Source organism: Xiphophorus couchianus, chromosome 6, assembly GCF_001444195.1.
Source record: "Xiphophorus couchianus chromosome 6, X_couchianus-1.0, whole genome shotgun sequence".
In the NCBI taxonomy this organism is placed as follows: domain Eukaryota; kingdom Metazoa; phylum Chordata; class Actinopteri; order Cyprinodontiformes; family Poeciliidae; genus Xiphophorus; species Xiphophorus couchianus.
Genome location: NC_040233.1, coordinates 7,014,483 through 7,030,191, shown reverse-complemented (window position 1 = coordinate 7,030,191; position 15,709 = coordinate 7,014,483). Strand labels below are relative to the sequence as shown.

The 15,709-nt window shown below is 41.9% G+C and overlaps 1 protein-coding gene across 2 annotated transcripts in view; it reads left to right on the top strand.

The window, feature by feature from the left end:
* The window catches only part of zswim5 (zinc finger, SWIM-type containing 5), a 67,787-nt gene that overhangs the window by 45,780 nt on the left and 6,298 nt on the right, over positions 1-15,709 (top strand). Inside the window, exons 2-15 of one of the 2 annotated variants that reach the window (XM_028019709.1) lie at positions 1,219-1,406; positions 1,701-1,869; positions 3,198-3,346; positions 5,073-5,223; positions 5,962-6,138; positions 6,252-6,428; positions 6,867-7,013; positions 7,132-7,269; positions 9,553-9,701; positions 10,977-11,079; positions 11,168-11,303; positions 12,194-12,351; positions 13,362-13,525; positions 14,814-14,895. In XM_028019709.1, the coding sequence (XP_027875510.1) occupies positions 1,219-1,406; positions 1,701-1,869; positions 3,198-3,346; positions 5,073-5,223; positions 5,962-6,138; positions 6,252-6,428; positions 6,867-7,013; positions 7,132-7,269; positions 9,553-9,701; positions 10,977-11,079; positions 11,168-11,303; positions 12,194-12,351; positions 13,362-13,525; positions 14,814-14,895 (2,088 nt within the window). Of the gene's footprint in view, positions 1-1,218; positions 1,407-1,700; positions 1,870-3,197; positions 3,347-5,072; positions 5,224-5,961; positions 6,139-6,251; positions 6,429-6,866; positions 7,014-7,131; positions 7,270-9,549; positions 9,702-10,976; positions 11,080-11,167; positions 11,304-12,193; positions 12,352-13,361; positions 13,526-14,813; positions 14,896-15,709 lie in introns of both variants that reach the window. The other variant, XM_028019708.1, reaches the window with a different exon arrangement.

Here is a 15,709-nt window from a genome sequence, read left to right as displayed (position 1 = left end):
CTTGTCACAATAATCCCTTTTAGAACTAGAGCTATAAAAGGTCAGCTTAGTAGGTGGTACGAGTTTTTTTTTTCTTTTTCCTTCAAAATTTGTCATCAAATGCCAGTGAGTTCGAAATATTGTCAGCAGACAATGAGCCACTTGTTTTTTTTTTTCTGTGCCCATGATGCTTTCAGGGTCACAGTGGGCTCTGTAGCCTTTTCTCATCGTTCAGTGGGGGAAAAGGCAGGGTGTACTCTGTGTCGTCAGTCTCAGGGACTCAGGGACTAGAAACAAATGGTTAACTTGACACACGTGACCTGGACTGCGGTGGGAATCTGGTGCTACCACAGAAAAACCTGCTTGGGCATAAAAAGATACATTTCTCCTTTTCTTGACGCAGTCTGCCTGATATCCTTTTGTCTTTTAAGTTGCAGGAACACATGTTGATGGTGGAAGCAAGTGTTCCGATTGGAAAATGTGTTGCAGATAATCTTCGAATTGGTAGAACCCCCAGGTCTTCTGCGATATGCAGATCTCGGGTTATCAAGTTTGCTAATCTTGAGCGTCCAAGAAGGTTAAAACCTTTTTTTATATATATATTTCAGATAATAAAATATTACTTGATCATGCATTTTACATCACTTCAGAGTTGCATTTTCCTAGACGATCGCTGGAACTGAGCTGGGAGACTGACTGGTTAAAAAGCAAAAAGAAATTCAGTAGGAAAACAACTCCATCCAGCTGATTTTGAAATTGGCCAAACAGCTGGTTAAGTACAACCAATTATGTCTGATTTATGTAAAGTGTTGTGAAACACTGTCCATTAGCTGCAGAAGAAGAGCCCAGCAGAGGACTAGAGTAAATGGTCAGCTTGGTGTGAGAGGCGGCCCTAAAGATTAACTGTGCAAAACAGAATTAAAGTTAATTTATTTAGCCGGCCATCTTTACCCACCAGGGAACTGAATGTGTGTCCGATTTAAAACTCATCCCACCCTTTCAACGCCCTTTTCTCTAAAGGGCACAAATGCTTCATCAGAGACGAGGCAAACGGTATCGGCACAGCGCCTTGTCGACAAAGCGTCTTCATGAAGTTTGTCTTGATGGCCCGATGGTTGTAGATCTCTGATTACCCTGTTATTTTTTTCTTGCCTTCTTTTGGGTTTTCAATTGTCTGCATGATAGAAAGTAGGAAAAGTGTCTCACGGTTCGCCCTTGCCTCCTCCCTGTGTCTCCTAGGGTTTCACCTGAGCGGCACTGTGACCGAGCCGGCCACAGCCTCGGAACCAGAGGTGACCCACAAGGTGGCAATCAGCTTTGATCGATGCAAGATCACCTCGGTCACCTGTGGCTGCGGGAACCGAGACATTTTCTACTGCGCGCATGTGGTCGCGCTCTCTCTCTACCGGATCCGCAAGCCTGAGCAGGTAAGAAGTTGAAGATGTAGGGCGCGGACGGACGGCGACTTACCGAAGTATCCCTCATGACCTCAAAGTTGAATTTGTTTAATTTGATTGATCGATACAAAGTGGATCACAATTTTAAAGGGGGAAAGATGAAGGGTATCATTTCTGTTCAGCTCTATTTATGCTGATAACTTTAAATGATTATTTTCTTTCACTGTACACCACGTCGTCTTGGTTTATCACATAAAAAATGCACCGTGTTTATGTCATACCTTTTGACTTTTCTGTGGTTTTTTTGTTTGTTTTGTTTTGCAGGTGAAGCTCCGGTTGCCCATATCAGAAACTCTGTTCCAGATGAACAGAGATCAGCTGCAGAAGCTGGTCCAATATCTGATCACTGCCCACCACACTGAGGTTCTGCCCACGGCACAGAAACTGGCCGATGAGATCCTCTCCTCCAACTCCGAGATCAACCAGGTTCACGGTGAGACTCCCCAGCTGCCTCATTTCAATCTCCCACTGAAGTCGTCTCTTTGGACAACTTCTCCGCCGTCTCGCTTTCGGACCGAATCTGTCAGGCGACAGCCGGCGCAGAAGTTCAACGCTTTTCCAAATCTTTTCAATGTAGTAGTTCCTTTGTGGCGGTCCAAACCATCTTCTCTGCAGAGGTATCTTCACAGTTACAGGCTAGACATGAAAGACGTCCGACTTGGGGGGGGGGAATGCTTCTTGCTAGCCCACGGGCTGCCACATGTCCAGGCACCTGATTACTCTGGCGGCGCAGCAAGCCGGGGCTTCAAATGCCTCATTTGATTTCTCAGTTTCATCTTCGCAGCCTCCACCACCCCCGCCGCCCCTCCTGCCGACAGAGGCAGGTTGGATAAATCAGAGGGAAAGGGACTTGATTGATGAAATGGACGCTGGAGACGACAGGCAAAGACGTGGGAAGAAGGAAGGGGATGCTGACGGCGGTGATAGAGACCGAGGGAAAGGCTTTCTGAGAAACGGGAGAAAGCAGATGAGGGGAGAGGAAAGATGAAAGGGTCGGAGAAAGGATTGGGATTAAACAGAAGCTGAGAGCCGTAGCAGCGCCGCGTCTCGGGAACGACAACAAACCAGACGCATCCTTTCACCAAACAAAAGTCTTTATCTCCGTCTCTGTTTCATCCTGCTCGCTAAATGTTGACATTCTCCAACGCTTGCGTCCAGGAAGCCCCACGCTGCGCTTCCTGTCCGGTGTTTGACAAGAGGGATCATGGGGGTTGGAGTTCAGGCAGTCCAGAAGCGAGGGCGCCTTTGATGGAGAAACGTTGCTTGTTTGCTGCTGCGCTCTCCCGGCCGGTTTGGAAACCCGTCTCTGGGTTTTCCTCAACCCGCTTCCTGCGAGATCAAAGCGTTCTTCCCCCACCGCAGCACATCTACATTTCTCCGTAGTGTTGCTCAGACACACAGAGACACACACAGCCAGAAGAAAAAATAAACTTGGCCCCAAGTCAAGCAGCATTTCTTATCTGGAATGTAGGTGCACTGTAAGGTTTTCAAAAAAAAAACGCAGAGTTGAGGCTTTTTATTAGCGTTGTGCGATTGCATCTTGAAAGAAGTGTCTGTATTAAGTCGAAGATTTACGAGTCCAGTTTTTTACTCTGTAAACTGCTCCTATGATCAATTTGATATTAGAATTAAGAACAGAACATATCCATGTAAAATAAACGCTTTATTCTACTAACACCAGCTTTAAGACGGGGCTGGCGCTTCACACTGTACTTCCAGATTTCCACGCTTGTCATTCACTGTCCGCGTTCATCTTCTCAGGTGCTCCAGACCCAACTGCAGGCGCCAGCATTGACGATGATAACTGCTGGCATCTGGACGAGGATCAAGTCAGGGAGCAGGTCAAACAGTTTTTGTCGCAGGGAGGATACTACGGCACCGGAAAGCAGCTCAACTCCATGTTTGCAAAGGTTCGCGTGACCAAATCATATGTGCGGATTAGAATGGGATTTGCCATGTAATTCGCTGTGTCAGATTGATTGTTTGCACTTGAAAACTTGAAGGTAAACGTAGCAACAAGGGTCCTTTGGATATTGTGGGGCCTAAATTTCATCTAGCTTAAGTCAGCTTGAGTATGTTTGATTATGTTTTCTGAAGTATCTTTTCTGGCTGAATGTGAGATTTGAAAGGGAAGCAAGCACTAATGACCATCATGGGCTGCTAACCAGTCATCACAGTATCCTAACATTTTAAAAAACTATGTCTTTTAAAGTCTTTAAATCATTAAAATTTACTACAGGTCAGAGGAAAACTAGTGCATGTATGCCGTTACATATTTCTATTGTTTACTTGAAATCAAATTGTAATACTTGCATAATTAACTTTACTACAGCAGATGATTGTTGCTATGTTAACATATTAGCTAATGTTAGCATTTGACTTGTGACCTAACAGCAGTGTGTTAGTTCATGTGAACATTAAACCTAGCTTCAGTTTAACAGTGTGTGCAGTCGATAGTGATATGCTAACGTTAGCATGTCTGCCAGTGTTAGTATTTTAGCTATTGAGTTATTTAGCATATAAGCTACTAGCATAGCAGTTAATGTTAGCTGGTGTTTGCTGACATTTTATAAGTAGGCTGTCATCTAATACTGACTTACAGTATAGGCCAATGCGAGTAATTCCTTAACATGCGTAATTGGTAATGTTTGTATTGTGTAGCAACATGCTAATGTTTGCTTATTTTAGTATTAACTAACTCTTGTTCTCTTGTGGTTTGTTTAAAGCAAATACACGCTGACACATTATTTGCAAAACTGAGGAATCATGTAAATTGTCGCAGAATATTTTTAATTAGATTTAATTGTTTTAAAATTTTGTGCAGTCTTAAAACCCTGGTATTTTACGCTACCGTCACACTATTGCATATCTGCCAGGAATTTTAATGGTGTAGGGTTATTCTCTCTTAGGTGCATATAACTGTAGCATCTCCAACCTACATATATTACACAAAAACAGTTTAATTTCCTCACTCACAGACCTACATAACATACATTTTTCAGAATGACAAGATGGGAAATGGTGCAACAGCAGATTTACTCAAAGTTATTGTAAAATGAGAATCTTACAATGGCCTGTGTCTACATCCAAAATACTTGTGTAACACTGGGCTCTCCATTTGTGTGCTAATCTACTTCTTTTCTGTAGTATCCAATAAAAGTTGTTAGACTTTCTACAGTCTTACATGCTTAGTTCTGTGTTTTCCATTCATTCTCATCTTAACATACAATTTCCATCCACCTTTCAATTGTGCTCCTATTGGACACTCGCTAATCCTTTTTTAACTTTTTTTTTATCGCTTTCGTTACTAAACATATTTTCTGCCAAACAGTTCTCAATGTTTTCACTGCTTTAAAGGAACTAAAGATTTCTTCAGTTAGTGGTCGGATTTCCTACGCAGTCTAACGTCCAGTGAAGATTAGGCAAGCATTTTCCTATGCTTGCCTAAATAAGCAGAAAATAGTTTGAAACCATAGGACGAAAAGTGAATATGTCTGCCTTCCTGTTTAGCTTTTGGCCTCCATCTGCTCTTAAACGGCTACTTTGACTATACCGTTAAGGAGAACGTAGAGCGTATTACAATGCTGACTTTGTTCCAGACCCGGTGAATCCCTCACAAGCTGCTGATCTTCTCAGGTACGGGAGATGCTCCGAATGCGGGACTCCAACGGCGCTCGGATGCTAACGTTGATAACGGAGCAATTCATGGCGGACCCTCGACTGTCACTGTGGAGACAGCAAGGCACAGGGATGACGGACAAGTGCCGGCAGCTCTGGGATGAACTGGGTAAGAGGCTACAAACTACCAGGAAGGCAAATTTATATTTTATTCTTTACATTTTTTTTAGGCGACTTGATAGTGAGTTTACAGGTCACTGCAGGTCAGGCAGAATCCTACAGCTGGGACAAATATGGATTCACCTAGTTTGGTTAACATGCAGGAGGATTTTTTTTTTGTTTTTTTTCTCCAGTGGACCGCTGTTCACTCTCTTCCTCCCAATCTTCTCCTCTTGCTCTCGGCATGCGGCGAGCGATAAAGGCTTACGGATCAATAGCGCTGCTCAACTTCTCTGCAATCAATCTCAGCATTTAGGAGGTCAATAAGAACACTTCCCGAGTGAGCGAGTGAGATCATGACACAGACAGAAATAACAGCCAGACGGTCAGATCATTTTTCTCTGGGATGCAGGCGTCTGACAGCTGGCACAGCTGGGGGAGTGTGTGTGCGTAATACAAATACTGATCATCTTTTTGTTGTTGTAGTTTTGATCATAACGTCTTAAAAGTAACCCCAAATCAAATTTGAACTAAAGAGAGTTTTGTTCAGATTGTTAAAAAAAAACTATGTTCGGTTTTCTTCAGCTTTGTAAACTACGAAACTATTCCCGTCTCCTGAGATTTTTCTCATTTTGCTACGTTATAACCACAAAATTAAATATGGTATTGTGATTGAAATTGCATTCCAGAGCTTCCATTTCCTTTGGGTCCAAACACCTGACCCTTTCCTCCTCTCCTGCTCCCCCAGGTGCGCTGTGGGTGTGCGTGGTGCTGAATCCGCACTGTAAAAGCGAGGAAAAGAACGGCTGGCTGAAGCAGCTGAAGAAGTGGGGAGACATGGACATCTGCCCGCTGGAGGACGGAAACTACGGCAGCGAGCTTCCGAACATCACCAACGCCCTGCCGCAGAGCAACCTTGCTCAAGGTCTGCACGAACGCGCACGCCTCCTTTACCGTAAAGCTCCGCTTTTCGGGCCGCTCCTCTTGTCCCCGCTCTCCTCGGTCACGATTGCTCATCACTGTCGGTGTTTGTGTCAGACTCTCTGTCCAGACCGAGGCGGACGGTGTTTAGCCGCGCCGTTGAGGCGTGCGACCTCCACTGGCAGGACAGCCACCTGCAGAGGATCATCAGCAGCGACTACTACATGTCTCCGTCCTACCAGAGGGAAGGGGAGAGCTTGCTGTTCAACCCACAAGGGCTGCCGCTCTGGCTAGGTGCTATCTCAATCCATATTCCCATTGAAACTGTGATTTTTCTTTTTTCTAGGGTTTGTGTAGAGTTATTATGTATTCATTTCCTCTTTATGCTGAGAATCTCAGTCTCAATTTGCCATTTAGGGAGCCACATAAAAATGTATTTTCCCCGAATGACAGCACTTCTGTGATCGTTCCACCCATGTTCTTTACTTTCGCTGAAAGCTGACCCAGAACACTCGCATTCCCTCGCGCGCACAGTAATTCTGCTGATATTCGCGCCAGTATCTGCAGTAAGCAGCTTTCCAGCTCAGATCTGTCAGATTCTGCAACTTAAGCCACCTATCAGACACACACCGGCTTTCTGCTGAGACTGCACCGTGTGTGTGTGTGTGTGTATGTGCCGCCTGACTCTGCGAAGCTGTCCTGACCTCACCTCGTTTCTCTCACAACGCGCAGACCACGTCCCGACGGCGTGCGCCCGCGTCGACGCCCTGCGATCGCACGGCTACACGAGAGAAGCGCTGCGGTTGGCCGTCGCCATCATCAACACGCTTCGCCTCCAGCAGCAGAGACAGATGGACATATACAAGCACCAAAAGAAAGGTTCGAACATTAGAACCATTGTAGGGAGCACGGTTGATTTTCTGGATCGGGAGCATTGTTGCAGTACTTTTTAATATTGACTGGGTTTTTGTTGTTGTTTTTCCGTCTCTGCTTTTAGAGCTTCTCCAGAGAAATGTTACCTCCACCACCAACCTGGAAGGCTGGGTGGGTCATCCATTAGACCCAATTGGTTGTCTATTCATCACCCTCACAGAAACTTGCCGCATGGATGACGATAACTCTATGGACACTGGAGGTATTAAAAAAAACTATATGGTTTGCTTTTCCTCATTTCGCCTTGACAGAAATACAGTTAGCTAAAAGAGCTAGCTAGCTCTTAGCTAGCTTTTATTGTCCCATAGTGGGGGAAATTCATGCTTATTGCTTCAAAACTTGCAACATATTCCAAGGATTTACATTCACATATTTGGCTTAGAACTACCTAGGTACTGTGTTTTAAACCGTACAGCTAAATAATCCTGGCTAACATTGACTTCAGCTAAAGTACTGTGTATATCTTGAGCCTCCAAAGTTCAAGAAAGTTCCACCAGAATGTGTCTCTCCTCAGCCATTGGTTTATACATTGGCTTTAATGCTGTCCTGAAACTTTGTCCGCTGAAACATAATTACAGTGAATCCTAATTTTCTCCTGGACTATCTGTTGTGTGTTTCTGCTGCTGTTGTAGTGAAGATAAATTAAACCCATTGATTCCAAGAGTTATTCTTCTTCAGTACTGATTGCAAATACTTTTAGGGCCCAGAAGGAGGGCTCCAGACCGGTCTCGAGCTTTTATTTTCCCTTGTTCTTGGGCTCGGTCTTAGCTTTGCAGTGTGTCGTTTTGGTTAAGTAATTAAACATCATTTCATTCATTTTGTAGTGGACAATAAAAATAGTGTCCTGAAATATCAGTCGAACTCTTAAACATTTGGTGTCTGTCTTGAAAAAAGCAACCTTGACTCCATGCCTTCTTAAAGAGAGGTTTAGAAAATGTACGCTGAATTATTTTAGGTTGTTGATATACTGTATATATATATATATATATATATATATATATATATATATATAAATAGAACAAGTCTCTCCAAACTAATATTACGTTTAGAAAGTTTTACTACATTTGTCTCCATGGAATTTGAAATCCATCAAGTTGAAGACAACATAGGTTTAAACCTATATAACCGAAATATAACATGTAAAGATTCAATGTAAAAATCAGAACAGCCAAGGTTTTGGGTAAACTCAAAATAAGAACCTTTCTACCTTTCCATGGTAGTTTTATAGAGCACATTTTGATCTGGGTAATCTGTTGTTGTTGGTTTTTTTTTTTTTTTGCTCTACTGCAGGCTATGAAAACCTAGTTCCGTGAAGAGTTTCCTAAAGTGGAAACGCGCTTAACGGCTGTTTGCTATAAGGTTGAATGCAGCCATAAAGTGATAGAAACTGAGTGGGCTGAACTGAACACACCCCTGTAGTTTGAGTGTGGTATGTATAGAGCCCATCCCCATTTGAATTTCCTAAATTCTCCTCTTTGCACCAGCGGCCATTGCACTTTGTTTTTAATTTTTTTTATTGTCAAAAAGCTTTGGGTAACAATACTGGCTGACCACTGGTAACATGCTGCGTATGGGATATGAAGCAAATTAGTTTCATTTTCAGCTCCGTGGTCATATTTTCATAACCCACGGAGAACAGCTGGAAGCATCTGTTTCTACGCTGGCCAGACTCGGCCTCTGTGTCGTCCAATCAAAAACCACCGTTACCCCCGCACCCCCCATCTCTCTCCTCAGCTTTATCAAATCAACTTATTGAGCCGCTGATTAGGAAGAAACAAATTGACCGTACCAGAGGGGGAAAGTCTGTGAAATCTGTTTCCATTTTTTCCACTCTTAACTCAACACATGCGCGCACTCCCAGCACAGGCTCCCTACCCACATATCCCTGGAATAAACAGGATTTAGGGGGATCTGTTGCTCAGAGGGGATTTAATGCTGAATGATGGGGTAGAGCGGAGGGGGTCGGGTGGAGCAGGAGAAAACAAATCAACAGCTGAGGCTCCCAGGGCATCTGTTCTCACTTATACTTTGTAAAGCAGCAGTGCTGGGTAAGCAGCCTTTTCAGCAAACGAGCTCAAACGAAGTTACAAACAATGTTTGATTCCCCATTTAATTAAAAGGTATACACATATTTTGTTCAAAATAATTAATCCATAACGCCAAAGCGTGTGGCTGGTATGCTACAAACGCTCAGGTTTGAGTTCAGGTGGGCTTTGTGTGACTCCTTCTGTCTCAGCAGTTTCCTTTGTATTATTTCTATGATATTTAGTTGAAACTAATAACTGGTAAAGCACGTTGCCTTTTTGTGTTTTAGAGAGCTGGATAATATGTATATATATAATACAATTAACACACCGAACATTGACACAGCTTGAGCAGAACAAAAGCGGCATATGCTTGTTAACGTTTCAAATATGCCTTCCTCTGATTTTCTCACCGGTTACTCATGTGGATGTTCGGACTTGTCCCTGTTTTCTCCAAGAAGGCGATCCCAGACCTCCGGTCTACCACCATGTGCCAGTGTGGGGGTGTCCAGATGTGGGGGAGTCCTACCTGACTCTGGCCTTGGAAGTGGCCCTGATGGGCATGGGCCAGCAGAGGATCATGCCAGAGGGATTGTATGCCCAGGACAAGGTGATTTTTGCGTCTGTTAGCAATAAATGCACAGCGCTCTCCATAAAAGCATTCAAAACCTCTCGATTTTGTCACGGTTTTGTCAAATTACAGCCACAAACTTCAGTGTGTTGAATATTGTAGACATGGTCCTGGAAAGTGTTGTTCTACCATGAGAGTTGGGAGATTTCCAATGTTAGCTTTTTGACCATATTCATATTTTAAAAACTCCATTTTGATATTTTTACTGTGCTGGTATGCCACATCGAATCCTATTTAACTACACAGAAGTTTGCAGCCATAACTAAGTCTGTATCAATAAGCAGTTAATCAATCAGTTCATTGCACAATAAATGAAAATAAGCTTGATAATTTCCATTCTGATGATTCATGTTTTTTGAATTTGTTTGCAGAGGCTTCATAATCCATTTTATTTATGGTTTGGCTTTTCTTATTTATTTAATTATTGTTTTTGGTTACCATTCTTTATTTTGGATATTTAAAATATCTTCCAGTTCCAGTGCTAAGTGTTCTTTGCAAAATGAAAGGTTTAGTAGTTTTTGAGAGGGCAAGCTTGCGATATTATGCCATTATTTATGTACATTATTAGAAAATGACCTCCAAGCTACAATATTATTGTTTATCGCAATAATTACCTGGACAATTTATCGTCCAGGAAAATTTGGTATTGTGACAGGCTTTTACGAATAGCATGACAAAATGTGAAATACATCAACGGCAATATAATTACTTTTGCATTTTTGGCTGTTTCATATCCTGGTTGATATTGGTTGTGCTTTATTAAAAATATATTCTCTACATATTTAAAAAAAAACATAAACATCCTGTTGAGGACAGTGTTTCTCTGACAGCAAATCACTATAATTTAACATCAGCTGGAAGTAAATGTCAGACAAAAAAAAAAAGCATAGAAAAGGTCAGGGCATTTTTCTTTTCTTGAAAAACAAGCAGAAAGTCGCAGCACTTAAGTTCCCGGCGCACTGGAAGAAATCCGGGGAGCGTTTCTTTGTGCAAATGGTAATCTGCTTTCGAGGGTTTAACGTCTGCCGCCGCAGACCTTTCTTAATGTCATCGGAATTAGCGACAATATTAACGGTTTAGACGAGAATTGCGTTTAAAACCCAATCAAATGGACCTCTGTGTCGATCATTGGCTGGAATTGAACCCCGTCTGTCACAAAGTGTGGGGAGAAGCGTTAAAGTTCCCCGCCGAGTGCGAATCCGTCACTTTCCAGGTAACATTTTGATCACACTTTGTCTTCTCGCCGTGGTCCAGGTGTGTCGTAACGAAGAGCAGATCGTCGCCAAACTGCAGGAGCTGGAGCTGGACGACCTCCTGGTCCAGACGCTGCGGAAGCAGGCCGTGCAGCTGCTGGAGGGTACGCCGCCTGCCGCTCGTCCGCGCGTCGCACACGCGTTCGACGAAAACCTGACCCGCTCTTCCCTCTGTGTCCCTCTCGGTTTCAGCCGGTCCGTTCAGTGGCCTCGGAGAAGTCATCCACAGAGAAAGCGTTCCCATGCACACCTTTGCCAAATACCTCTTCTTGGCTCTGCTGCCGCACGACACAGACCTGGCTTACAAGCTGGCTCTCCGCGCCATGAGGTGAGATATTCTTTCAATGCCACATGAAAAAAAAAAAAACGCAACTCCCATTTTTAAATGTGTGGGCTAAATGATTCTCAAGGAATGTATTTATGCAGATTTTAAACAAAAGTTAGTAAATGTGCTGTTATGGAAACAATTATTTCCCACACTGCTGTTTAAAGTAAAAAAAAAACCCCAACATTTGTGATGTTGAAATATTGATAAAGCAAGATTTTCAAATACATTTCTTGGAATCCTTGAAAATGCTTTCACTTCAATTAGGCGTTTTTGAGATTTGGAAAGTGCTCGATTTCTGTGTAAAGTCTTTCAAAGTGCCTGATATTCAAACCTCACAGTTTTGATCTGGGTAATGAAAATAAAAAAATGCCTTTATATTTCATAGATTAAGCAAAGTTCCTGAAATTAAGGGAAATTTTTTTTTATAAATTGGTATTTTGTTGCGGTGTAAATACAAAATTTCACTGTCCCTGCTATGTAGAAAACAATTAGAAGACATTATTAAAAAGGAATAAATGATGTCAAAATAATTCTGAATTGAAACTATCTTCTTTAATTCATTTGTATTGTTTTTTGTTTGTTTATTTTTTTTCAATTTCCAAAATGTCGTGCCGGAAAATTTTGAAAAAGTGAATTTTACTGCGCGGAAAAGTGTGCGAACCCTGGCAGCAACAGGCGGAGGAGGGGAAACGTCGTGTGAATATTCTCTCCGACACTTTCTGTGGCATCTAGATGAGCGAACTTTAAATCGTAGAATGGGGAAAACATCTGCGCTTTTAGATTTAGCTTTTTAAACCAGTAACCCAGCAAAGCTCCATGTTTTAATGTTCGTGTAACGTCTCCATGAAGCGTGTTCCACGTTAAACCCCGCTCTCTTCTCGTCCCCCAAGGCTTCCTGTCCTGGAGTCGTCGGCAGGCTCCGGGGACGTGGGCCACCCTCACCACGGCATCTCCATCGTTCCCAGCAGATACCCGCGCTGGTTCACTCTCGGCCACCTGGAGTCGCAGCAGTGTGAGCTAGCCTCCACCATGCTAACTGCTGCTAAAGGTAAAAAAAGTTCAGTAGAAACAAAAGCAGCTGAAGCACAACAGCAGGCCATTTTGTTATAATATAAAATTCCCTCAAATGTAGTCGCAGAAAACTGTGCTTTTGTTGTTTTTATATATATACATACAGTATATATATGATGACGAAATGGAAGGGCTTCTGTCGTGAGCCATTTTTTTGGTAACGGCTTTTCTGGCTGCAGTGATTAATCTTCCAAGCAGGTGTTTTATTTTATTAATCACGTCTGACAAGTGGGACGAGCCGCTAATTGAGCTCTCCCCCATTAAATTGTAAATGTACCACAACTAATATCCCAATTTCTTCTTGAAGTTGAAGCTCTGGGGCAAGAACGACAAATGTGAAAATGTCCAACTTGCCCTCTGCCCCAGCCTGAATTACAGTGATGTTCTCCCTTTTAAAGCACAATAATTTCTCCACAGATTCTCTCAAATGCTCCATGCAGTTTTTGTCTTTCATTTATGTGTGATGCTTGCTGTGCTGACCTTTGTCTTTAGTGTTCTGGAAATTACCCTAAAGCCTATTTTTGTATGATAAGCACTAAAGAACTATTTATATGACAACTGGCCTGAAGGGATTTTAAAAAACAAACAAACAAAGAAAGTCAAAGTTTTCCAAACCATATTTGCTTTCCAGTGTCTGGAAATTCCCACGATTACAAACTTTTTATTCCTTTACATAACCCACACTTAGTGAACGTTTTTAACCATATTCAATACTTGATACCAATATTACAATGTCTAACAAACATTCTGTCCCCATCCCCCATCTACCCTGTAATCGTGGCTGCAGCAACAATATCAAGTTCCTACTTTGGGCAGACATGTTGGAATCCTTCAAACGAGGAAGTTTTCTTTGATTACAGAAATATTTGAAATCTGAATCTCGGTTTTCTCCTTTGCCAGCAGAAAAGAATTTACTTAAGCAAACCAGTTGTTAATATCTCCTTCTCCTCCTCCTCTTCTTCGTCTTTTTTTCCACTTATCCACAAGGGGACATGTTGAGATTGCGGACGGTGCTGGACGCCATTCAGAAAAACATCCACTCTTCTTCCCTCATCTTCAAACTAGCCCAGGATGCCTTTAAGATCGCCACCCCCGCAGACAGTCCGCCAGATATCACCCTGCTCAATGTGGCGTTGGAGTTGGGGCTGCAGGTACCGAGTGTGTGTGTGTGTGTGTGTGTGTGTGTGTGTGTGTGTGTGTGGGTGTGTGGGTGAGAGAGAAACAGGGAGGCTGCAATTATCACAGTTTTACCACAGAAACTTTTGCCGCAGCTAGAGTTTCCTTTTAACAGACTTTCAAAACTCTAAGCTACAAATTAGCATCCAACACAGAGTTAACGCTGTTGACTAGAAGAACTCACTTCATGGAGGAATCTTTCCACAGAGAAACGCAACAGATTAGCATCCTGCCGCATTAAAAATGTCCTCTACAGCTGAAACGTTAATCAATGGAGAAATTAAAAATAACCCCAATGAAGTAAGATGCAGCAAAAAGTAAAGTTAAATATTGAGCTAAGAGGTGTTGAGCTATTTTTCTCAGTGTCACATAAGCTGCTATGAACAAAATTATAGTGCATGTTTAATAATAACCTGTAAATATGTTTAAAAGTGTCCTGCTGTACTGATTGTTGAAGCATTATTTTTGTGGTGTAATGTTATGAATCAAAATTTTTTCATCTTTAATTTAGTTTTAGATGCCTGATAGGGATTTAAAAGCAGCTGTTTTTTCCACACACAAAGAAATACAACATTTGATGATTGCTTATTTTATTTTATTTTTTTACAAAATCTTTATGTTTTTGTCTTTTTGTTATTTGTATCCCATACATGCCAATTTGGATTATTGCAGGGTTATTATCTGGTTCTGGTCGTTTTGGGGGTTTTTTTTGCACAAATCTGCTGATATCTCCATCACTTCCCTCCCCGGTAAATCATACATATTAAAAATCGCAGATTGACTCAAAAGCGGAAATATCTTCATCCATTGAAAACAGTAAAACATGAAAATCTGAAGGCACTTCAACACCATGGACTTTTAAGTAATAACATTTTTTTTTTACTAAAATTCCTGTTGCCAAGTTAGTGTTTTCAACAACTGTCTTTTAAGTCAGTGGCAGAAAAAATGCAGAAAGAAAGTGGATAAAAAAGATATATTAATGGCTTTGGAAAATAACGGTAACCTACGCCAGACATTTACAAGCTGCATGACACTTTCGGCTGAAAGTGTCAACACAAAAGCACTTTGCGTTTCTTTCACTAAAACGTTTAACACTCATTTATTTGTGTCTTGTTCATTATGTTGTAATTTACACCTTAAATATAAAGGTTTTTACTATTTAAAGTTGAGAGCAAAGGTTTAAGATGTGTATTTTAAAAATAGCTATTTCATATTTTCCAGCTGCCACCCCTTTGTTCTTACTCTTTTTGTGTGTTTTTGCAGGTGATGAGAATGACGCTGTCCACTTTGAATTGGAGAAGGAGAGAGATGGTCCGCTGGCTGGTAACATGCGCCACTGAAGTCGGTATGTTTCACCTTTTCTTTTTTTTTTTTTTGACACCCCATTGAGACGCAGCAAGCAAAACAGGATTCCGTCTCTAATTACAGTCCCTACGGTCTGTCTCGATTTTCAGCTTTAAGGCTGACTTTGACTTTAATAAAATAAAAAAAGAGAGAGAGAGATAATCAAACATATGCTGGGTTCACCACATGGAGGGATAAACATCAGTTTTCCATAAGGTATTTAATATTTTGATGATAGTGCAGGAGAGATAGAGAGCTGTAACTCTGCTGGTTGACAAAATTTATGCAGAGATTTTAAAGAAACTGCCAGAAGTGCTAAGAAAGGATTAGAGGGAAGTGAGGATAAAGAAACATGACTGAAAAAGTGCAGAGTATGGTTATAAGTTGACACAGTTTGACTTATTGGGTGAAACAAAGCTGGCAGCTTTAGCACTGGTGACTCTCTGAGAAACCAGTAACCTGCCCAGTAACTAGATCAACGTGTGTCAAACTTGAATTCGTATGCTCAAGGAGTTTTACAAGATATTTAATGTCTGTCCATTCTAGAAACAAGGGTTAAATTTATACTACTTTACTGTGCATGTTACAAAAATGGATGAAAGTTGATCAAGATATAAAGTTTTCCCATAAAAACCTGCTAAGCCTGGGTTAGCTAGGGCAGTCATCCAGTGTGTTTTTGAGTTAATGATACAAATAAGGCAAACATAAAAAAAACCCTAAAATAAGACAATGCTCAGCCTGGTGGGGGCGCAAGTAAAACCTGGTGGCCCGCCAGGCTGAAAATATGCCTGGGGAGACCCTGCAGAAATCTGGAT